This window comes from Salarias fasciatus, chromosome 5, assembly GCF_902148845.1.
Source record: "Salarias fasciatus chromosome 5, fSalaFa1.1, whole genome shotgun sequence".
NCBI classification, from domain to species: domain Eukaryota; kingdom Metazoa; phylum Chordata; class Actinopteri; order Blenniiformes; family Blenniidae; genus Salarias; species Salarias fasciatus.
In genome coordinates this window covers 29050134-29069235 of record NC_043749.1, presented here as the reverse complement: position 1 = coordinate 29069235, position 19102 = coordinate 29050134, and the positions used below count along the sequence as shown (strand labels likewise).

The 19102-nt window shown below is 46.2% G+C and overlaps 2 protein-coding genes across 2 annotated transcripts; one reads left to right on the top strand and one right to left on the bottom strand.

The window, feature by feature from the left end:
* Positions 1 to 621: 621 nt before the first annotated feature.
* sec13 (SEC13 homolog, nuclear pore and COPII coat complex component) lies at positions 622 to 5262 on the bottom strand. Its single transcript, XM_030091395.1, has 9 exons — positions 5138 to 5262; positions 4918 to 4962; positions 3958 to 4073; positions 3280 to 3431; positions 2625 to 2758; positions 2378 to 2511; positions 2186 to 2306; positions 1840 to 1986; positions 622 to 993 (listed from the first exon to the last, which is right to left on the bottom strand). The coding sequence occupies exons 1-9, from the start codon at positions 5138 to 5140 to the stop codon at positions 883 to 885; spliced, it is 963 nt and encodes a 320-aa protein (XP_029947255.1). The 5' UTR covers positions 5141 to 5262; the 3' UTR covers positions 622 to 882.
* A 729-nt stretch (positions 5263 to 5991) lies between these two features.
* On the top strand, positions 5992 to 18469 carry cand2 (cullin-associated and neddylation-dissociated 2 (putative)). The gene is made up of 24 exons (XM_030091859.1): positions 5992 to 6140; positions 6652 to 6795; positions 6963 to 7117; positions 7234 to 7357; positions 7726 to 7783; positions 7968 to 8166; positions 8262 to 8367; positions 8440 to 8579; positions 8671 to 8984; positions 9317 to 9458; positions 9738 to 9856; positions 10216 to 10365; positions 10736 to 10957; positions 11055 to 11261; positions 11478 to 11665; positions 13756 to 13921; positions 14031 to 14171; positions 15408 to 15547; positions 16326 to 16501; positions 16716 to 16811; positions 17383 to 17552; positions 17623 to 17787; positions 17892 to 17999; positions 18235 to 18469. The coding sequence occupies exons 1-24, from the start codon at positions 6073 to 6075 to the stop codon at positions 18463 to 18465; spliced, it is 3729 nt and encodes a 1242-aa protein (XP_029947719.1). The 5' UTR covers positions 5992 to 6072; the 3' UTR covers positions 18466 to 18469.
* Positions 18470 to 19102: the final 633 nt, after the last annotated feature.

Here is a 19102-nt window from a genome sequence, read left to right as displayed (position 1 = left end):
AGGACACAGGTGACAGAGTCCGAGTCTGTTTACCTGCTCACAGCTTCTACTTTAATTTTTATTATCCTTCATTAAAATGATCCTGAACGCTGCACTAAAACTAATGTGAATCAGTTCATAGGAGGAAGATGCTCCATAATCTGGATGATTTATTTAATACAATAAAAAAAAAATGGTTCATGACAGGATTAAACAACTTCAACACATTTCAGCTGCAGGATGATGCAAAAATCCCCAGAAACAGAGAAAAGACACAAGAAGCAGTTTTAACATTAATATTTTTTTTAATTACTTCAAATATGAAAAACATCATTTCTGATTTTCAAAAAAATGCAACAAGGGAAACCCTTAAATCTGTTGAGGGTGAATCATGAGCAGTTTTCTAAATAAATCTTTCATTACATTTCATTTGATTTTGTGTGACAGCCCGAGATCTGAGGCCGCGACACAGCAAAGAAAACACGCCCCTTTACTGCCTTCTTCAGCGATGCAGGGGTCAAATTCCACGTTAAAGCGGTGGGACGGGGGGCGGGAGGAGGAATGTATGAGGAGAAGGTGTGATCACTGAACCAAACCAGCGATTATGAAACAAAACAAACTGGAGTGACGATAAATGTTTTAAAAAATACGAACTTTTCCATTTTAAATCAGTGAGACGCAGTTGTATTCATAAAGTCCTCATGAGAGGACAAAGAACGAGAGAATCTTTGAAATGTGACGTTTATTTCTGCTCTGAATGAACTCAGAACTGACAATTCTTTTACAGCGAAGCATGAGAAACAGTCCAAATGTCCAAATGAGCGACTTCTCATCTGAGTATTACTGGGCGTTATTGTGTGTGTGTGTGTGTGTGTGTGTGTGTGTGTGTGTGTATGTGTGTGGTCACTGCTCATTCTGCTGTGTGTCTGTGATGGTGGACACGGCTCCCTGCCCTTTGCTCACGTCGCTGATGCAGGCCCACTGACCGTCCATCGACTCCTTCCACAGCGTCACCTGCAGACACGTTTCAGTTAGAAGAGGAGAGAAAAAGAAGTGGTTTGACTTCGGCGGCCGACTGAACTCAGGACGGAGCTAAAAACTATCTGATGAGCAGCGTTATCAACTTCCAGCAGTCCAGAGGAGCACTGGTGTGTATCTTGCTCCTTATCAGCACATTCTGGCACCGTTTATTTGTCAACGTTTCAAGAGAACATATTGTTTTTTCCAAGTAGAAACACTGAAAACAATGAACTGTTCATGTTGGGCCACTAATTGTTGCTGTTGATTTTGTAATGAAACCACACACACAACACAGAGAGCCACACACTCTAAACAATAACAATGGGAGAACATGGACATTCGTATGGAAAGACACCAGGATGGAGAGTTATTACAGTGACTCTCAGCTCTAAAACTGCCAGGAGAATCTGGACTGTGAGTCATGACCCTTTGGAGGAAAATATTGTTCTTATTGTCCATCATGTATTATTTCTATGTTGGATGTGTAGAACGAGTCCATTATTAGTGAAGATACCTGGAACAGCACTGGGTCCTCTGATGAGGGGATTTAATATTTGTGGGTGATTTAAAACGTCAGCAATATGGGAAAATCACTACACTAAATGCATTTTTACAAGCTTCATTCTAAATTTCTCAACTGTTTATCCTCTTTTTTTTAGTTGCACTTTGTCATTTAAAATGCTCTTTTCAATAATATTGTGCATTGCTTCTATAATTTTGATGTATTTTGATGTACTTCTTTGCCTTTGTGAAGTTCTGTGAATTGCCTTGTGTATGATGAATGGATCCATACAAATAAACCTGCCTTGACTTTTCCCAACAGCAGTAAAGTGAACTGACCTTGTTGTCCCCTCCAGAAACAGCCAGGATGTTCCCGGTGATGGACCAGCTGACGTGCCAGACCACGTCGTTGAACTTGTGCAGCAGCTTGGCCGTCCAGGTGTTTCCTGCGGGGTCGTCACACGTCCAGATGAAAACACGGCCGTCCTGCAAGAAGAAACAAGGAAAAAAAACTTCAATTTCAACTGAAATGTGCAGAATTTCTCAAAAGGTTTCACCTAAACTCATGTGAGACTCCAGATAACTACATGTTATGTCTCCACCTGGTGGCACATCTGAGTAACTCCACCAGGAAAGAGTTTGATGTGATTATTTCAGCTGGCCAGAGTGCTGAGGTGTGTCTGACCTGAGAGCAGCTGGCGATGGTGCTGGTTGGCAGACCGATGGACGGAGCCCAGCCGACGTCTCGCACCCAGTCGCTGTGCGCCTCCAGCTTCTGGTCCTCCTTCCACTGTCCGTCCTCCTCCCTGCAGACAGCGGGAGCTTTTATTTCAGTCCGTGCTCGTGTGTATGTGGCGTCTGTCCTCCGGCGACTTACTTCCAGAGCTTGACCAGGTTGTCGCAGCCTCCGGAGACGAAGCGCTTCACATAGTTTGGTTTTTGTCCCGACGGCTGATCGATGAGGCTGCCTGGGACGACGGCGGGGGCCCAGCTGACGGCGTTACAGCCGATCTGCAGACAGGAAGCAGTTACAACAAGCAGAGGGATGTATATGTATGTGTGTGTGTGTGTGTGTGTGTGTGTGTGTGTGTGTGTGTGTGTGTGTGTGTGTGTGTGTGGCACACCGTGTGTGCGTTGCTGATCTTCTTCACGTCCCACTGCTGATCTCCGGTGAACGTGAGAAGAGAAATGGCGCCGTCTGAGCTGCCGCAGGCCAGGATCAGGCCGAAGTCGTACGGACCCCAGCAGACAGAGTTCACTGTGGACACGGAGGAGGGAAAGAGGCTGTTTGTGCTTCTTTCTCGACTATTCCCATAATGCAGGGACCAAAAGTTCCACTTGGCCCAGGGGGGAAGACATAAGAGCAAAAAAACATGAACTGCACAGAACTTTCTAAAGACCTAATCAGGGCCAGAGCGTGCCAGGGTCAGTTAGCATATCAGTGAACTTTGTTGCTATAAAAAGATAATATTGAGGTTTGACCAACTAGAACATCAGCAACAAATGTAAATGGCAAAGTTACAAAAAAAAAACAAAACAAAACTGAAGTTGCAGGTTTCAGCAAAGATACAATAAGAAAATTATCATCACATGAAGGGAAGTGCAGAAATGTTTAAAGCCCGCAGGGAGTCTAAAGATGAAGTTATGTGGTGTTTATTTTATGCGCAGAACTTGTTGTTTCAAAGCTTTATAAACAGAGATTAGCCGTCTTGAACCAGCTGCTTCAGAATGATCGATTTCAGTCAGTCGCTCTAAACCTGCGAACCCTCGGTTCTGTACCTGAGGACTCGTGTCCCGTGTATTCGTACATCTTGTCCCACGATCCGTTCTCCTCCTTCCACACGATGACTTTCCGGTCGTACGAACAGGAGGCCAAGATGTTCCCGAACATGGGGTGAGCCCACGCCACCTGCCACACGGGACCCTCGTGGCTGCACGACACACACACAGGTGCATTTAGAAAGAGCCGACTTATTTCCTAATTTACAAAAACTTTAACCTGCATTGTTGCTAAAATGTGTGATACAAATCAAGTTACTGTGCCTTAGGTTTCAATTTGACTCAGGGCTGTGAGCAATAAAGCGTTAATATATAGGGTTTCGATATGTCCACTCAATGCACGCTCTGACTCCGACTCTCGAAATGAGGAAAAATGCACCTTTTCTGAAATGCTACTACTGCACATGTGCACCACGGCTGTAGGAAATTATGCTTCTGCAGATGCTCAGCAGTCGAACAATAATAACAAAGGCAGACTTCTGGAAGTTACTGTAAGATGAATACACGGTGCACACAATATTTTCAGACACAATGTTAAAAAACCTTGACCTTAAAATGTGCTAATGATGATTGTTAATGACTATCCCATTCATAAATGGGTTCATGATTTAAATTCTGCCATTACAAGACAAACCAACAGATAACCAGCAGGCTTTCATGCAGGATTTGGTTTCTCACCCTCTGAGATCTGCCACCAGAATCTGCCCTCCGTTCCTGACATCAAAGATCTTGACGGTGCGGTCGGAGGAGCAGGTAGCCAGCCGAGTGCCGTAGTAATCCATCTGGGCATCGTGCTGAAAACACAACAAAAGGACAAGTCAAAAAACCAGAAAATACAGATAAAGTCTACAACTCTTCCTTTACACTGTGAAAGCCTGCTTTTTGTTATTTTTTCCCCCATTAGCATGCTTTGTGTGAATTTTGTAGTTTTATAGTGTCAGAAGCTCATCACTAATGAGTCTTGATTTCTGAAGTCATATTCAGCCTGTCAGTTCAGAGTTGAAGGTGTAAACAACATAACAGTATGTATGCATTCTCTATTTTATCATCAGTACATGTTGGTGTGTGTGTGTGTGTGTGTGTTTGGGGGGGGGGGGGGGGGGGGGGGGGGGGTTACTAAAACATTACAGAACTGATTGTTTCAATCCTGAGGGAGACTTGGAGACTGTAGCTTATCTTCTTATTTGTACTTCCAGCAGGGTAACACAACATGCTTTAAAACTTTGATTACAATAAACTCCTTCGTGGCTCATTTGGTGGGTAGATCATCTCAAGATCGGAACGTTGCGGGTTTAATTCCCCAACTCCAGCTGTCCACGTATCGAAGTGTCCCCTGAGCAAGTGATGGATTGAGCCGTCTTGCACGGCAGCCTCCATTGGTGTATGAGAAAGTGATGAACAGTACCTTGAAAGCTGTATAAACGGGCATTACATGAATGAGATCCACTAAATCTTGAAGCTTGAAGACTAACATTGACATTACCTAATTCAACTCAACAATGACTGACAAAGCACGCAGACAACACGACGATCTGGATCAATTTTCCGTGAACAGCGACAACAACCCTGAATCCACCAAAAGAAGCTAACGTTAGCTTCCTGGTATTTAGTCTGAATTAAGATACAGATTACACTTACAATCATGTCCTCGTGCGAGGTGTCCACTGTGTTGATGACGGAAACCTAAAAAACAAACATGAACACAAATAAGCAAAAGTGTCACTTTGGTTGTTAGCCTTTAGCCAAGTAGCCACAGGGCTAAGCTGAAAAGCCGTCATGTCAGCAGGGGACCAATAAACATCAAAAACCCGCGAAGGCGCCTTCATTTGCAGAATTTATCGAAGGCAACAAGACTCACCATGACTGCGGCTAAAGCACGGTATTTATTTTAATTCCCGTTTCTGTTAAAAATGAATAAATCCGCCTCACAGGGCGACGTGGCAGCAGCCGGTCCGAGTCCCACTGTGGTCCCACCGCCCCGCGTCCGGACGGAAACTACACGCCAGAACAACGGTTCCACAAAGCAGGAAACGAATACAAAAGTGCAACAGACGGGAATAAAAGACAGTAGAATAGAATAGAATAGAATAGAATAGAATAGAATAGAATAGAATAGAATAGAATACTTTATTCATCCCAGGGAGAAATTATTGCTTCACTGATAATGGCTCACTTTTCTTAGACCACTAGTCTTTTAACTTTTTTACTTTAAATTTCCAGAAGGAATTAAAATTTAAGATACTATCACAGTGAAATGAATAAAGAAGAACCACCTCTCCTCCTCATTTATTTTTTAATTCGAAACACATATTGAAAACGTATATATTTTCATAATGTCGCTCCTTATCAATTAATGACCTGACAGTTTGAGCCAAAGCGATTTCTTCAGTGTTTTCTGTTTTACAGCCTTGAATAAACCAGTTTGTGTTTAGAAATAGATTTTTTTTAACACAAATTTATTTATTTATTTATTTATTTATTTATTTATTTATTTATTTATTTTACAAAACGTTTCAACATTCTAATTGGATCAGAAGTTCAATATGCTAATAAAAAAGATGTTTTTTCTTTTCAGTTTACATATTACGAATGTGTACATGCTTAACTCACTTTGTGGTGATTCTGGTTGCATCCACAGGGGGGCTCCACCTCCTCCTGCCCCAGGGGCTATTTTTACCTGCGGCCTGGGGGTGTCTGGTTTCAGGCGCCTGTTCTCTGCGTGCTGCGGAGCTCCGTGAGGCTCCGACCCTCAACTTTCAGCTCAGCAAGTGTGTTAAAACCAAAAGAAGCAACATGTCGAGTGTCTCCTACCACATCTCCAACCTGCTGGACAAGATGACCTCCACAGACAAGGACTTCAGGTCAGTGTGTGTGTGTGTGTGTGTGTGTGTGTGTGTGTGTGTGTGTGTGTGTGTGTGTGTGTGTGTGTGTGTGTGTGTGTGAAACGCCTACAGATTACAATATTCCCATACAAAATTACAAGAAAATATATAAAATATGGCACTGATGTCACTAATAGCCAGAAATAAAGGTCATATTAAGTAATACTACTACCTCTACTAACAGATTGGCCACTGGCAGTCAGGTTATAAATTTGTAAAATAATAAATATTTATTCATTCTAAGCATGATTGCATTACGGTAATATTTTCTAAAAAGTAATTAAAACAATTTTAGCATCTGAAGTTATGTCTTTCCTTTCTATCTCTCGTGTTTATACTTACTACGTCAATCGGATGCTTATGCATGTGTGTCTGTGGCTGTGTGTGTGTGTGTTTGTGCGTGTGTGTGTGTGTGTGTGTGTGTGTGTGTGTGTGTGTGTGTGTGTGTGTGTGTGTGTGTGTGTGTGTGTGTGTGTGTGTGTGTGTGCAGGTTCATGGCCACTAACGACCTGATGCTGGAGCTGCAGAAGGACAGCATCAAGCTGGACGAGGACAGTGAGAGGAAGGTGGTGAGCATGCTGCTCAAACTGCTGGAGGACAAGAACGGAGAGGTGCAGAACCTGGCTGTCAAATGGTAAACATGCCGATCGGTCGAGGCTCCTCCTCCAGGAAACAGGAGTTTAGTGAGACAGTAACAGATTACGGAGAGAAAGAGAGAGAGAGAGAGAGAGAGAGAGAGAGATATCCAGCCTGTGGATGCAGCATGTTACAGGGTTCTCTCTGGGTGTGTTTGATTCTCAGCCTGGCGCCTCTGGTCAGTAAGGTGAAGGAGCCTCAGGTGGAGACGATGGTGGACACGCTGTGTTTGAACATGACGTCGGACAAGGAGCAACTGAGAGACATTTCCAGCATGGGACTGAAGACTGTGATAGCAGAGCTGCCGCTGTCCTCATCGGGTGAGGCCGGAGACCGGGCGCTGGCCTGAACCGAATCCTCGTGTCGGATTGTGGATTGTTCTCGCTGCTGGTGGTTTGACTTGTTATTTTCTTGTTTTTAATGTGGTGATTCACAGGTTTGCCTCTGACAGCCAGTGTCTGTAAGAAGATCACCTCCCAGCTGATCGGTGCGATGGGGAAGCAGGACGACGTCTCCGTGCAGCTGGAGGCTCTGGACATCCTGTCCGACATGCTGGGAAGGTTGTTTCTCTCTACATTGCCTCGTTACGCTATCAGCTGGTTTCATGTTCCCTTGGAGCGGGAAAACATCGAAAACACGCAGAACCAGGGGTGCTGTATAATGTGGATGTTAGCTGAATCTCTGTACAGTTTACTATATTTTTCCTGTTGGAACAGTTGAATAAAAAGTTGCTCATCATCACTATCATCACTCTCCGCTGGTCAAACATGTAAAAAAGTGTTTAACCAGATGCGACCACAAAGAAAATAGAACTACAATAGCCTTCATGCTTTTTTGGAAGGAACTCTCATATCCAAAATGTAGCTTTGACCAGATGTTTGCGAACACACTGCATCTAACCGGTGTGTACTTGCTGTTTGTCCTGCAGGTTGAGTGGAGCTCTGGTCAGTTTTCACGGCTCTCTTCTCTCCAGCCTGCTGCCTCAAGTACGAAACACAAACTGAGGGATAAAGCATGATTGAGATGTTTGTTTGCCGTCAGTTTGTCGAGCCTGCTTTGATCATTCTGATATGAATGACATTTACTGATTTTTTTTCCTCTCTGTGTGTCACTTCCTGACTCCATTAATCCTCACATGTCTTGCTCTGCTCCTCACCTGTTCTCCATCAGCTCACCAGCTCCAGGATGGCGGTCCGAAAGCGCTCCATCCTGGCTCTGGGACACCTGGTGCCCTGCTGTAGCCCCGCCCTCTTCTCCCAGCTCACCCAGCACCTTCTGACCGAGCTGTCCAAAGCCCCGCCCACCTCCATGACCAGGACCTACATCCAGTGCCTGGCGACCATCAGCCGGCAGGGCGGCCATCGAGTGGGTGAGCCAGCCGTGACGCTCAGGCTGAGCCCCCTCGCCGCGGAGTCCCTCAGGGCTCTGGTCTGGTTCATTGATCGGTCTCTGTGTGCTCTACAGGGGAACATTTAGAGAAGCTGATCCCCATGGTGGTGAAGTTCACCGGCGTGGAGGACGACGAGCTGCGGGAGTACTGCTTCCAGGCGTTCGAAGCCTTCATACGCAGGTAAACGCTGCTCACAGTTACGGACTAAACACTTTTGAGGTCAAAACCATCAGCAGGGTCTCTGACTGACAGGTGTCCAAAGGAGATGTCACCTCACGTTGCTACGGTGACGCAGCTCTGTCTGAAGTTCATGACCTTCGACCCCAATTACAACTACGACGACAATGAGGAGGAAGAGGACAGCATGGACATCGAGGACGGCCTGGATGAAGGTCTGTGACCGCTCTCTGCCTGCACACCTCCTTTTCTGCACGCCTTTTCCTTCACTCCCTCCCTCCTTCCTTCCGTCCTTCCTCCCTCCAGAAACAGACGATGAGTACAGTGACGATGACGACCTGAGCTGGAAGGTGCGCCGCTCCTCCATCAAGTGCCTGGAGGCTCTGATCAGCACCCGCCGGGACCTCCTCCTCTCCTTCTACTCCTCCGTCTGTCCCGCCCTGCTGAGCCGCTTCAGGGAGCGCGAGGAGAACGTGAGGGCCGACGTCTTCGCGGCCTTTTCCGCGCTGCTGAGGCAGACGCGAGCGGGATCCGGCCGCCCCGGGGTCAGCGTGGTCGGGTCCGAGCCTCCGGGAGCGGGCGGAGAGGAGGAGCCGGCTGTGGCCGTGCTGAAGAAACAGGTACCCGTCTGAAGGAGGCCCAATACTGTGTCTTTGTCTTGGAACAATTTACTCAAACTGGAAAACATACACGTTCTGAAGTGTACTCAGGTTCAAGAATAACAATTACTATCTTTTTTTTTTTTAATTGATGCGTTTTCATGGTGTCCTGGACCTTTTTTCCAAACAGTAACTAAGTACACAAACTTCCACCTCTGGTAATTTGCACTTATTAAGGACGTCTTCCTTCCTTCCTTCCTTCCTTCCTTCCTTCCTTCCTTCCTGCTGTGTTTTCTTCCTTCCAATGTCTTCATGTAAAAGGCAGCTGTTTAATGCCATCAGCCTGTCTGCAGGTGCCGGCGATCGTGAAGGCGCTCCACAAACAGCTGAAGGAGAAAAGCATCAAATCTCGACAGGGCTGCTTCTGCCTGCTGACTGAGCTGGCTCACACCGTCCCCGGAGCCCTGCAGGAGCACATCCCGGCCCTCATTCCTGGTACACACACACGCACGCACGCACGCACGCACGCACGCACGCACGCACACACACACACACACACACACACACACACACACACACACACACTAGAGAAAGTAGCTGAATCAATATAATGATAGAGATGTTTCATGATTTTTGACGTTGCTTTGAAAAAGACAGGGTATATACAGCTTATTAACACTGTTAAGTCCACCCTATCAAATTCTACACCTTACATCTTTATGAATTTCCCTCCTCCTCTTCCTCCTCCTCCTCCTCTTCCTCCTCCTCCTCCAGGCGTCATCTTCTCGCTGACGGACAGGTCCACCACCTCCACCATGAGGATCGACGCCCTCTCCTTCTTCCATGTCCTCCTCCTCTCCCACCCTCCTCAAGTCTTTCAGCCTCACATGCAGGTTCTCCAGCTCTGCTTATGAATATTTCACATCAGGTCAAAGAAGCCTTCTTATTGTTTACACATGAGAGTAACTCAGATTATTGTAGATTAGGGGCCTGTGGGCCACCCACAGTCCAAACCCTCCTTTCTTCCTCTGGTCCACATCTTGATGTCAAATGGATAATGCAATCTCATTACAATATGATATAAATAAGTACTTCATATTTAAATTAAGTATATAATTAATAGGCCCATAACTGCTGTAGCTTCATCAGCCATAACTTTCCTGCTGAGTTCTGACGCTCATTTGAACATTTCTAGTTTCGGTCAGACCTTGTGTGAAGCCTCGCTCACTGGACTCGCTGTCGGCTCCTGCAGGTGCTGCTGCCTCCGGTCGTATCGTGCATCGAAGACACGTTTTATAAGATCACGTCGGAGGCTCTTCTGGTCACTCAGCAGCTGATCCGAGTGATGAGGCCGCAGGGACAGACAGCCGGAGGATTCGACCCGAAACCCTTCGTCCAACAGGTACGACCACCTCCAGCTGTTTTTGTGTTGGTAGGTGCTGAACTGGCTGTCGATTATCTTGGTTGTCTGCTGCACAGGTTTGGATTGACCTGAGTATTATTTTAATGAATGTTTGCATGTTGCGGTTCAGCTGGTGGACTAAGTCATCCTCTAATACCAAAGACACACAAAGATGCAAAGTGATTTGAGACTCCTGAGGCAGTGAAAGTGTGTCTTACAAGCAAAGTCAGTTTTCAGTTTGAATGGATTCTCTCAGATGGATCAACTCTTATTGCTGTATTTCTTACATATTTTCTACATTTTAAGTTCATTACTTCATCTTTATTGTTTTCATTTTCTGAGCTGCTCCTCACAGTTTTGTCTCTCCAAGGTGTTTTCAGTCACAATGAAGAGGCTGAAAGCAACAGACATTGACCAGGAAGTGAAGGAGCGGGCCATTTCCTGTATGGGTCACATGGTGTGTTACCTTGGCGACCATCTGAAGACCGAGCTCTCGGACATCTTGTCCATCTTTCTGGAGAGGCTGAAGAACGAGATCACGAGACTGACGGCAGTCAGGACCATCACGCTCGTCTCTGCTTCTCCTCTGAAGGTCCACCCAAGAAATTCTGACTTTATTTTATTTATTTATTTTTTTGCAAAACATCTTTTATTTTCATGAATGTTGCGACCTTCCTGCTTACCTCCAGATCGACCTGTCGACCATCCTGCCTGAAGCCCTGTCTGTGCTGGGCTCGTTCCTGAGGAAGAACCAGCGGGCTCTGAAGCTCGGCACTCTGGCGTGTCTGACGGCGCTGGTCACTCATCACGCCGCCAGCATCAAACCCGCGGCCCTGGAACCGGTGCTCGCCGAGCTTCCTGCGCTGGTGGACGAGAGTGACATGCATGTGTCACAGGTACTGTGCGCTGGATTCACCATCTCCTCAAACCTGTGCAGTAAATACACTGGAGAGTAGAGTACGCTAAGAAATGATAGATGTTAAAGGTCTTTTCTAGGAATTAGTTGGACTCTGCCTTTAGAGAAGACGGACAGGATGAATGAGCCTTTTCTTTTCCTGGACACTGTGTGATGCTGCATGTTACGGTTCTCAGTATGTCTTTTGTCTCTGTAGGTGTCCATCACCTTGCTGACCTGCATGTGCAAAGCCTGCTCCTCCTCTCTGGCGAAGATCTGCTCCTCCGTGCTGCCTGGAGTTTTCAGGCTCGTCCACTCGCCGCTGCTGCAGGGCGGCGCCCTGGCGGCCATACTGGACTTCCTCCAGGCTCTGGTTCAGTCCAAAACCAGCAACCTGGGCTTCAGGTAAGTAATGATGAGGATTCACTCAGGAGCTGCAACACAACATTATAAACCCTGGAGAGAGCTAACACATCTCTGGAGGGAAGCTGCTGAGGGTTAAAGGTCACAGATGTTGGTTTGATTCTCATGGTTCTGTTGATCCAGAGAGGTAAAGTTAGTTTGCTTATATTGATTGATCATTTTACTGCATTGATAAATAATGCTAAACTTTTCTGATTTCTTGAGCATCAAAACTTTCCAAAACATACATTGTTTAAATGCCATATGGTGATTAGAAGACGGTCTTTCATGATGAAAAAGACATCTAGCCACACACTATTGTCGTGGTTAGCATTCATTCATCGCTGCTATAAAACTTTGGTTTCGATTTTGGACTTAAAGCTGATCTGTGTTTGAATGTTCTGCCTGTGGATGCATGCATGTTTTCTAGGTTTTCATACTTCCACTAAAAAACAAAACAAAACAAACAAACAAACAAAAAAAACACGAAAGTGGCACCACTGAATTTTACCTGTTAAATCTTTATAGGCGCAGAATGTCAGATTGATGTAATTTCCCTTTACTCCTTTGTATGAGAGAGGCGATTCTGGCTCTCACAATTATTTAGTTTAAAATTTCAAAAAGGGTCAGACCTCTTCTTATCCACAGTTACATCTAAGTAAAATCTGCTTTGGCTTATCTAGTCGGACTGAGGACAGACTAGGACGCCATTTGAATGGCATGACTCTGATCCAACTATGAGAGGGCCCTCATAAGGTCCCACTTCCTCCAACTCAAAGAAATGTATGTCCTGACTTCTGTCTTCTTCAGTCTGGAAATATAGATCATCTAGCATCCTGGCGGGCTCCTTGAATTGACGGACTATCTGCTGACTTCTTCCAATGTTTCTTAAATGTGATTTACATGCTGTTTCATTGGCGTGTTCCACTGTAGGTTCCCCCTCTGTCACCTGTTTACGAGCAGTACTGTCCCTGCTAGAAAGGAGACCTGGCCTTATTGAAGGACTGGAGGCCAGTGGCCCAGCTCTGTATGGGCTACAGAGTGCTCTCCAGAGCTTCATCAAACAGACTGAAGAACAGATTAGAAGTGATTGTGCACACTGGCGCATTGTGTGCCCAACAGAACTATAATGGACAATGCATGTCTTCCCTCTACGAAATGTTATGGAAATTTGTAGGTCTGAAAATGTTGATGATGGTGTTGTGTGTTTTTGGGACATGAGAAGGCGTTTGACAGGGTGGATCATTATTTGATTTCTGTTCTCAGGGCTTTTGTTTTTGGTGATGGTTTTCTGTCTTGGATTAGTTTGTTGTACAGTGGTTCACAGGTTCTGGTTAAGAGAGGGGCAGGACTGAGTTGTCCAGGCCTGGTGCAGCAGGGGAGCAGGCAGGGATGTCCGATCTCAGGAAAGCTTTACAGCTTTGCTATTGAGTCTCTGCTGGGTTCTCTTTTGCTGGGTCCTCGGACCTTGACGTTTCCCTACTGTCTCTGCTTATGCAGACGACATTAGTTTCTTCATCACTAACCAGGGAGGTGTTCAATGTCTGCGTCCTCTTCTGCACTGGTGTACTGGGATAAAAATGAGGGTTTGTTGTTGGGACAGTAGAGGGAGCAGTTCCCAGTCTGCCTGGAGGACTTCAGTGGGGGAAGGAGGGCTTGAAGGTGCTGGGGGTGTTTTCGGATACAGAGGGGTTTCAAGCTAAGAACTGGGAGGGAATTACAGTGCTGCAGTGTACCGGGCCGGAGCCGGACTGGAGCCGTTCCATAGCCGGACCGCATCCAGTGTGCATGAGGGGTTAAGGAGAAGCTGTGTCTCAATGGAAGTGGTGGCTACTGCTGCTGTCCTATAGGGGAAGATTCCTGGAAAATGCCTATTGCAAGATGACTGAAAACTTGTGTGTTTTGAGGTATTTGGGGCTGTTGGGTGAGTTTTCCGCTCTGTGAGGGAAGATAAACATTTCTGATGATTGAAACTTGTTTCTTTGTCTGATATTTGTGATGGTTAAACGTAAATGAAATGAAATGTTTAATAAAGGAACTTTGAAAACCAAACCTCCTTTTTCCTCTCCTCCCCTGTCCTCCCCTCCTCTCAGTCAGTTGATGAAGTCGCTCACCGAGCCGTTTCACAGCCCTCAGTCCTGTGTGGACGGCGGCGCCCTCCACAGGCAGAGCTACCACTCGGTGGCTCGCTGTGTGGCGGCTCTGTGCTCTGCAGCTCCCAAAGAGACCGCCGCCACTGTGGCTGGACTCATTCAGCAGGTGAGGAACTCACTCTGCTTCTCATTCATTTTGCTCTGTGTCACTGAATCATTAGCTCATGTTTATCATCACAGTGAAATCTGTTCTCTCCGCTCTTTTGTTCTCTCAGATTAAAAACACCGGCTCTCCAGAGTCGGCTCGTGTCCTGGCTCTGCTGTCTCTGGGTGAGGTGGGGAGGAGCGGCAGCCTGGGGGGCAGTAAGGAGGTGCAGGGGGTCATCCTGGAGGCCTTCTCCTCCACCAGCGAAGAGGTGATACAAGAGAAGCGTGTGACTCTGTACAGAAAATACCAGTAGTAAAGGTCTTTAACTTAAAAGTAAAAGAAAGTGCAATACTGTGAAAAAAACTTCTGATATCACAGACAAAAAAGTAAATTACTCCTAGTTATGTGTAGAACAATTTTTGTGTTTCAGGCTTCATTTACAAACGACAACATTTCAGGTGAAAATGCATCATTTTTGTGTTTTTGTTTTGGAATAGTTTCAGTTTTACACGGTAACGTTTTGAAAATGATGTAGTTTCTATGTTGGGTCACTAGCAGGTGCTAATAATAATAATAATGGATTTTATTTATAACGCACATTACATTTGTGGGCAAATCTCAATGTGCACAATCAAGAAGACAATAAAAACAATAATAAATCAAGACAATAAAAAATCACTAAGACAATAAATACAGTAAATACAGTAAAGCCAGTCAGTAGTAAAATCAATCAGGGAAGGCAGTATGAAATAAAAAGGTTTTCAGACCTTTTTTGAAGGAATCCACCATCTGTGGAGCCCTGAGGTGGTCATTCCACAGACGGGGAGCAGCAGCCTCAAAGGCTCTGTCGCCCGTGGTCCTGAGCCGAATTCTGGGTGGGTGCAGACGGTGCAGTTGGCCTGACCGGGTTCTGGTTGAAGTGTGTGGGTGGAAGAGTTCAGTGAGATGGGTGGGGGCTGCACCGTGCAGACAGTGGTGGGTGTGAAGGAGGATTTTAAACTGAATGCAAAGGTGAACAGGAAGCCAGTGCAGAGTGCGAAGGATGGGGGTGATGTGGTCATGTTTACGCACCCTCATCAGGACCCGCGTAGCGCTGTTCTGAACATACTGAAGCCTTTGGAGGCTCTTGCCAGGGATCCCGATGAGGAGTGAGTTACAGTAGTCCAGCCTGGATAAGACAAAGGCATGGAGGAGCTTCTCTGCAGCGGGACGGGAGAGAGATGGCCAGAGTTTGGCAATGTTACGGAGGTGAAAGAAGGAGGTTTTGCAGATGTGAGATACATGATGATCAAAGCTGAGATGGGGGTCAAACCTGGTGCCGTTTTAGTAATAAAACCACACATGATGCAGGGAACAATACGCAATAAAAATCGGATCATTTTCCGTAAGTTCCACCTTGGGAGTGTATAAAGCATCACATTGAATCAAACTGAAACTTGGACCATGAAACCCTCTAAAAACTATGAGTAAGAAGGTTTTTAAAGCGTCCTGTTTGTGACTTCAGGTGAAGACGGCGTCCTCCTGCGCTCTGGGCAGCATGGCGGTCGGCAGCCTGAACGACTACCTGCCCTTCATGCTGAAGGAGATCTCAGCTCAGCCGCGGAGGCAATACCTGCTGCTGCACTCGCTCAAAGAGGTCATCAGGTGAAGGTCCACGCCTCAGAGTCCCCTGTGGTGGCTTTAAGAAGAATACTCATCTTCTTTATTCAGTAGAATTACAGATACCTGGATTATAAGGTGGGGGAAGATTAGACGGTAACAGACTAATGTCTTTTTCTTAGTCTTTTTCTCGTCTAATTACTACTTTCCTGTCTGTCATTTATCTTTTTTGTCCTGCTTTCTTGTTTTGTTTCTTGCAGGTCATTGCTCGTGTTTTTTTTTCCCTCATTGATTGTTCTTAATCTTTCTTTCTGACGTTCTTGTCAGTCTCTTTTACCTCATTGATCGTTTCTCATATCTTTCCTCATTGGCTGTTTCTTGTTAGCTGTACTCCGCCCCTCACTGCTCATCTTTGTCATGAAACATGTTCTGAGGACCCAAGTCCACGAGTCCAGGAAGTTAATCCTAGTAGGAAGAGACGTGACCTAAAAGATGAGGTTGCAAGACTAAATAAAAACAACAAAAGGCACAAAGATGGGAATGAGACTCTGACACTGTGTTTGACAAGAGAGATCAACTGTCAAAGACAATCCTGAAAACCAAACAAGTACACACCAGAGGGAGGGTTTTAATTACAAACTAGTGATATGATGGTACCAACCCTCTCTGTTTCTATCAACATATACTGGGGCAAAATATGAAAGACTGAGCTTCCGTTCATCACTTGTGTAACCCTTCCACCCTAATTTCACACTGTTCTTGTTGGGGTGCTTCGCTGCTTTGTTCCTCCTTCTGACTGACTATACCACCCCCCTGTTCTCAGTGCCTGTCCCGGTTCGAGTCTCTCGCCCCACGTGGAGTCCATCTGGGCGCTGCTGTTTCAGAACTGCGAGTGTCCGGAAGAAGGAACCAGGAACCTGGTGGCTGAGTGTCTCGGAAAACTGACCTTAGTCAACCCCGCTCAACTGCTACCTCGACTCAAACAACAACTGAAAGCTGGTACGAAGGCAAAGGAGGAGGACCCGTGTGATGTCCTGATGAATTTCTTTCTTCTTCAGTTTGGACTTTTTTACATATTCATGTCTGACGTGATTGTCCACTTCTAGATGTTTGGTTTTACTTTACACAGACAAACTAGATACATCCATCATCTGTCTTTCAGAAACAAAACATTCTAGAATAGCGTTGTAATTCTCCATCGGTTGTTGCGCAGGTTCTCCTCTGGCTCGCAGCACAATGGTGACGGCCGTCAAGTTCACCATCGTTGATCATCCTGCTCCGATCGACTCACTGCTCAAAGACAGCATAGGTAAGACTCAGCATCAGCAGCAAAAGGCTTTTTCTCAGGTGGTCACGCTAATCGAAGAGGGACATCTTTCAACTCGCCCTCAGGTTAGTTCAGGACTAACAAAACTGCTCTTCCAGTAAAAGGGGGGCAACAGTAGCTCAGTTGGTAGAGCAGGTCGTCTTATAACCGGAATGCTGGTGGTTCGATCCCCACTCCCGCAGGCGTAACTGTCGTTGTGTCCTTGGGCAAGACACTTCACCCACCTTACCTAGTATGAAAGTTGTGAGAGTGAGTGGTTGGTGGTGGTCGGAGGGGCCGATGGTGCAGATTGGCAGCCTTGCTTCCCTCAGTCTGCCCCAGGGCAGCTGTGGCTACAGTAGTAGCTTACCACCACCCAGTATGGTGTGAATGGATAATGCAATGTAAAGCGTCTTTGAGTGTCCAGAAAAGCGCCATATAAAACCAATGCATTATTATTATTATTAAAACTGCAGTTCAGTAAAATCAGCCATAAATCCAACCTCTTCAGCTGGTGTTAGCAGTTTAAATAAAGTCTGCATTGATTCTTCCTCTCGTTCTTCTCTTTGGACAGGCGACTTCCTGAAGACGCTGCAGGACAACGACATCAACGTTCGCCGCGTGGCCCTGGTGATGTTCAACTCGGCGGCTCATAACAAGCCCTCTCTGATCCGCGGCCTGCTGGGAACGGTGCTGCCTCACCTCTACAGGGAGACGCAGATCCGGAAGGACCTGATCCGGGAGGCGAGTGCCGGTGTTGGGGCGCCGCAGGCCCTGGTGCCTGCAGGCGTCTGACCGAGGGTGTGTCCGGCAGGTGGAGATGGGTCCCTTCAAGCACACGGTGGACGACGGCCTGGACGTGCGCAAAGCTGCGTTCGAGTGCATGTACACTCTGCTGGACAGCTGCCTGGACGGACTGGACGTCCTGCAGTTCCTGGATCACGTGGAGGAGGGACTCAAAGACCACTACGACATCAGGGTGACGAGAGTTTCTGAATTTTGAATTCGTATGAATTACACTTTATTGAATTTATAATCCTGTAAGTTATATTCTTTATTTTTTGTATCTCTCCTGTGTTTTAGATGCTGACTTTCCTGATGCTGGCCAGGCTGGCCTCTCTGTGCCCGGCTGCCGTTCTCCAAAGACTGGACCGACTGGTGGAGCCGCTCAGAGCCACCTGCACCACCAAAGTACTGAAACACAGACACACAGTATCAGCCTACAAAGGGCGCGGTGGCACAGTGGTTATTTATGTTACTGCGTCAGGACAGTTAACTCCTGCAGATACAAAGTGGTTAAATGAAGTTGTGAGGTTTAAGCCTTGTTAAGTGTCTTTTTAACCTTTATCTCCTCCGTCTCTGTGCTTCTCACCGTGAAATGCTGCGTTTCAATAGAAAGTGGCTCTAACGATGATGTCCGCTCCAGGTGAAGGCCGGGTCTGTGAAGCAGGAGTTTGAGAAGCAGGAGGAGCTGCGCCGCTCGGCCATGCGCGCCGTCGCCGCCCTGCTGGCCGTGCCCGAGGTGGAGCGGAGTCCCAGCATGGCCGACTTCGCCAACCAGATCAGGTCCAACGCCGACATGGCGTCCATCTACCAGAGCGTGCAGGGGGGTGAGGGCGGGGGTTTGGGGCCCCCAGAGGGCATGGACATGAGCTGAAGACGTTTGATACCATGGTTTTTTTTAATAGACGGGTTTGGATACAGAGTTTTTAAAAAAGTGTGGTGCTGTTTGGAGTTATTGAAGAATCTTTCTGATCAACATCAGGCACGGATCGCTTTGTTTCATCAAGTGTGATGATCTTTATAAACTTTCAGTCTTCTTCCAATTGATTCTCTGCTGTAGAAAGTGACCAGCTCAGTTGAAATAAAGCAGCATCATGGACATTTTTGGCCCTCTGAGGATTTATTTGCTGTTTTTTTTCCTACATTGATGAAGCGGAGAGACTGCTCAGTTCTCCTCTGCTGGAGGACACATCATTCCCACCTCCATAAAATACCATTTTTGTCATAAATAATATTGAAAAATGGTTTGCATAACATATTTGAAGATCTACAGTTTAGATCCAGCTAATGGTGCAATGCAGAAATGAAGCTCTAAACTCTACACCCTCTAGTGGCCCCACATGAAAACTACATCATAGTGAATTCACACACTTTCTACAGCAGCATGTTTGTATTTCCATGAAAATGTTTTTTTTTTTTTAACCTTTTATGAGATACTTTTGAGGCTTTTTCTTTACTGAGAATTTGAATCGTCATTATATAAAAAGCTCTCATAAGTTCCTGGAGTAACA